This window comes from Coccomyxa subellipsoidea (genome assembly GCF_000258705.1).
Source record: "Coccomyxa subellipsoidea C-169, whole genome shotgun sequence".
Classification (NCBI taxonomy): Eukaryota; Viridiplantae; Chlorophyta; class Trebouxiophyceae; family Coccomyxaceae; genus Coccomyxa; species Coccomyxa subellipsoidea.
This window is the reverse complement of record NW_005178024.1, coordinates 1233369-1237599: the sequence shown is the minus strand read 5'-3', so window position 1 is coordinate 1237599 and position 4231 is coordinate 1233369. Positions and strand designations below refer to the sequence as shown.

Genomic DNA, 4231 nt, shown 5'->3' with positions numbered 1-4231 from the left:
CAGCGGCGGGGGACCCGCGCCGACTGCTTTTTATTGCGCAGCTGTCACGCTGCAGCGGCCGCGGCGCGCGTCAAGACGGGGAACACATACCTGATAGGAAACTGATATGGGAGCTGGGTAGTCTTAGTGTACCTGACCTCAGCATCGTTTCCCCTTCAACGGAGCTGAATCTTCATGATTACGTGTTTGCCAGGTCACCTGAGGTGGCACAGTTGCCAATCTAGGCGACAGTCTGGCTCGCGTTTCTTTTTGGTGCAGTGCCTGTCCAGTGCATGGTGCAAGTTGAGAGTGCATTGACCATTACAAGACTATCTAGCACGTTTCAAAGGTGCCATCTGATCACACAAATCACGCAAGCGTACGAGGGGCTCACTAGGGGAATCTGGAAATTGGCCGTTTCAACATAGCTATGCTGTTGGTGGGGCATGGAGGAAAATTGCGTTCTCAAAACCTTGATAATCGGTGGCACATGCAGCGGCGTCGGAAAGACTTCTCTTGCGACTGCAATAATGACTGTCCTGAGGTGCTGGAGCCCTTCCCCTCGACGCTTGGATGTTAGGCAGTGCTTTAGTATTCACCCTCCAGAGCCCGATTCAACGTGTCTATTACAAATGCAGGAGACGAGGGATGACGGTCCAGGGATACAAAATTGGGCCAGGTGCGCTATCCTCGCATACGCTTAACATCCAGCATAGTTACTCCTGTTGAGTGCTCTTGCTTTCCGGGGTCTATGGATGACTGTGAGGCGTTGGGTTCATTTTTGATTTGTTGGTGTTGCAGACCTTTGTGACCCCATTCAGCACGAAGCTGCGACGGGAAGGCCGTCAGGAACCCTGGATGGCTGGATGCTCAGCCGTGAGCAAAACCTGGCGACTTTTCACCGCCACGCAGAGGGGTCAGACCTCTGCATTGTCGAAGGAGCGGCTGGATTGTTCGATGGTCGGGACGGCAAATCGGAGGAGGGCAGCACTGCAGAGATGGCAAAGTGGCTAGGGGCACCAGTCGTGCTGGTGTTGGACACCTTTGAGATTGGGCGCAGCGCTGCAGCCATGCTGAAGGGCTACCAAGCCTTCGACAGCAGCGTCAAATTGAAAGGGCTGCTGCTCAACAGAGTCGCAGACAGCGAGCAGATCCAGCGCTTGGAAGAGGCAGTGGAGGCAGCAGGAATCGATGTTCCCGTTCTGGGGGGCGTCTTCAAGGTGCCCCTTTCTCCAGCTCTCCCCCTTTGAGTTCCTTGCAGTCATTGTCACACTCTGGATGATGCTGTCCCCATCAGAGCTGTATTCACGGTGACTCACCTGTGCGGCCTGTGTGAATCTTGCAAAAGAATACAGTACATTGAGTTTCTTATTCATTTGTATCATTGTTATTCAGCACAGCACTTTCAGCACAGTACTGAGGTCCTCTTTGCCACGTTACTGTGCTGCATCTGTGGGACATGTACATGCGTGGTGAGTACAGCTGATTTGGCCAGCAGGGGGACAGGGGAGGCATGAGGGAGCTGCGCAGGATCAGCGAAGACGGCAACTCCACAAAGGACAGACGGCCGGGCCTGGTGAGGCTGGTGGAGGACCACGTGGACATCGATGCGCTGCTGGCCATCGCAGGAACTGCCGCGGTGCCGCCGCCGCCCGCGCACCTCGCCCCACAGCCCGCGCCGCCGCAGCCCCGGGTCCGCCTGGGGGTGGCCAAAGACGTCGCCTTTGGGCACTGCTACACCGAGTGAGGCTCTCGCCTGAGCTCGCCTTGCATATCAGAGGCTGCTTGCTGTTTTTATGATGTGCGCATGAGGTCCTCTGGGCTGCACATGGGGGCCTCTCCTGAGAAGGCAAATTATGTGTACAATGCCCACACAGCTGGGGCTATTGGCCATGCCGATGACTTGTGGAGAAAGTGCAAGGACCGAGACCAGTGGGAAGGATAAAGCAGGTGTTGTTTGATGCACCTAGTCCTTAATACCTAAAAACATGAAAGCAATAAGTCAATTATGGGCTGCAGGAACCTGGCGCTGCTGAGGGAGGCGGGGGCGGAGCTGGTGTTCTTCTCGCCGCTGGTGGACTCGCTGCCGGAGGGCGTGGCGGGGCTGTACTTTGGCGGGGGCTGCCCCGAGCGCTACGCAGAGGAGCTGGCCAGCAACCGGCAGCTCATGGCAGCCGTGCACGCCTTTGCGGAGGCCGGCGGCGTCATCTATGCTGAGTATGCCGGCCTCATCTACCTCAGCCAGAGCGTGCAGCCCATCGGCAGCCTCCCCTGTGCCATGGGTGTGCCTCATCCCTTTCCTCTCACCCGTTTCATTTTGCTATGAACTTCATGATGGCCGCAGCCTCATCCAGCGCATATTCTTGTCTACCCAGCTGCTCACCTGCCAGGCATCCTGGCAAAGTGTGGCAGAAGGATAATTTTAATCATGTCAATAGGATATGCTTTCATTTTCTGTGAGGTTGCCAGAGGTCACCTGAGAATGGTGGGGTGTGTGCAGCCGGGGTGTTCCCCTTCCGGACGCATCTGACGTCGGCACGGCTGAAGCGCGGCTACGTGGAGGTGACTGTGGAGGAGGCCTGCCCGCTGTTTGCGCCCGGCGCACCCGCGCGCGGCCACGTCTGCCACACCGCCGAGATCCTGCAGGTGTGGCGCAAGTTTCCACCCACACTGACAACGAGTCACCACGCCAGGACATCTTGTTGAGGGCCTCGGGAGCTTTGCAGCCCTTCACTCTTGGCCTGGTGGCTGCCTCGTTCGTGTTGTGAGCCACCTACCGCAGAGTACATTGTAGTGGCAACAGCAGAGCGCAGTACAGTGGCTGACAGGGGTTGATGTGTCGCTCCAGGAACGAGTCGTTGGTGGGCTGGCCCCGGGGCCGTCCAGCGGCGGCAATGCGCTGCGCAGCTCCATGAGCGGGCGTTGGGAGAGCGGGGAGGGCTGGCAGCCCGGCTACTCCGCCCTGCTGCACTCGGCCGCATCCAAGCCCGTCCAGGAGGCATGTCCCCCTGCATCCCCACATTCATTGGCATATATATGGAGGCCTTGGGATCCTGAGAGAACTCGAGATGTTGGGCTTTCCTTAAGATGAAGGATAGTGATCTTGTCTTTGCTATCAAAGTCAGGCCTAACTGGTCAGCACCTCCACGTAATACCGGTACCAAGTGCTTGGCTAAGTTTTGCCTGTGCCAAATGCGCAACAGGGCTACAGCTGGAAGAACGTGCTGGCGAGCTTTGTGCACCTGCACTTTGGCAGCCGGCCGGGCCTGGCAGCTGAGCTGGTGGAGCGCTGCGCGGTGGTCGACCTGTTCGCCGTCAGGGCGGCTGCCGCCGCGGCCGCGGAGGCTGCCGGGCCGCGCAGCTTCCCTGCAGACGCCAATCGCGGCGGCCGTGGGTACAACAGCGCGCACGTGTCCCCCGAGTCCACCACGAACTTCCCCTCAGGCGCCCGCCCCATCTTCCCGGTGCGGCTGCCTGCTCGACTGCCCTACGCCTTGCAGATTGTCTTCAGGAAAACTGTTCTTGGGCTGCCTAATGATTTAGATCCTCTGGATCCTCAGGCCTGAGATGAAGATGAGGTGGAGCACCCTGTTGCATGGCATGCAGAGCAGATTTTCTCTTAAGACAGTTACGCCTTGGTCTATAGAGAAGTCAGTTAGTGTGACTTCAACGGCCTATGTGATTGCTGCTGCTGGGATTTTTGCTGGGGCTCGGGCTGAGGTGAGGGGCTGCGGCGTAGGTGTGGTCGTCGCCTAACCTGGCGGCGCACATGAACCGGTCGTTCAGCGAGGGTGTGCGTGACGCATTTGACCGCGCCTCCGACATGGACCGCGCCATGAGCGTCGACACCGTGGCCCACCACGGCAAACAGTACCCCTTCGGTGTGCCACAACCTGCCCTTCCTATCGTGGCTTTTCTGCGTGTGCTCTGGCGGGATTGCCCAGCCGCTAATTAACTCTCAGTCCTGATAACACTAAGTGCTCCTATGACTGCGCCAGGCCTGCCTTTGCCATCCCTGCCTTTCTTCCCAGGTGCTTTCATGTTTAACAGGTCCAGCTGGCACCTTTAGGGTCTATTGGATTGCACATGCGGGGTTGTCATCTAATAATCGTTAATATGTAGTTGTGACAGATGGGCTTTGTGCAGGGGGCCGGCCGCGGTCGCCAAGCACGACGCTGTCGCGCGCGTTCTCGTCGGATCTGCTGTACCGCTCGCCCGCTACCTCTCCGTTGCCGGGGTCCCCCACGCAGCG

The 4231-nt window shown here is 58.4% G+C and overlaps 1 protein-coding gene across 1 annotated transcript; it reads left to right on the top strand.

The window, feature by feature from the left end:
* Nucleotides 1–425: 425 nt before the first annotated feature.
* On the top strand, nt 426–3545 carry COCSUDRAFT_19549 (cobyrinic acid a,c-diamide synthase; the record flags this gene model as incomplete). The annotated part of the gene is made up of 7 exons (XM_005643975.1): nt 426–523; nt 618–658; nt 781–1190; nt 1502–1722; nt 1999–2261; nt 2480–2659; nt 3157–3545. 7 exons carry the CDS (start codon nt 426–428, stop codon nt 3543–3545), a joined length of 1602 nt encoding a protein of 533 aa, XP_005644032.1.
* Nucleotides 3546–4231: the final 686 nt, after the last annotated feature.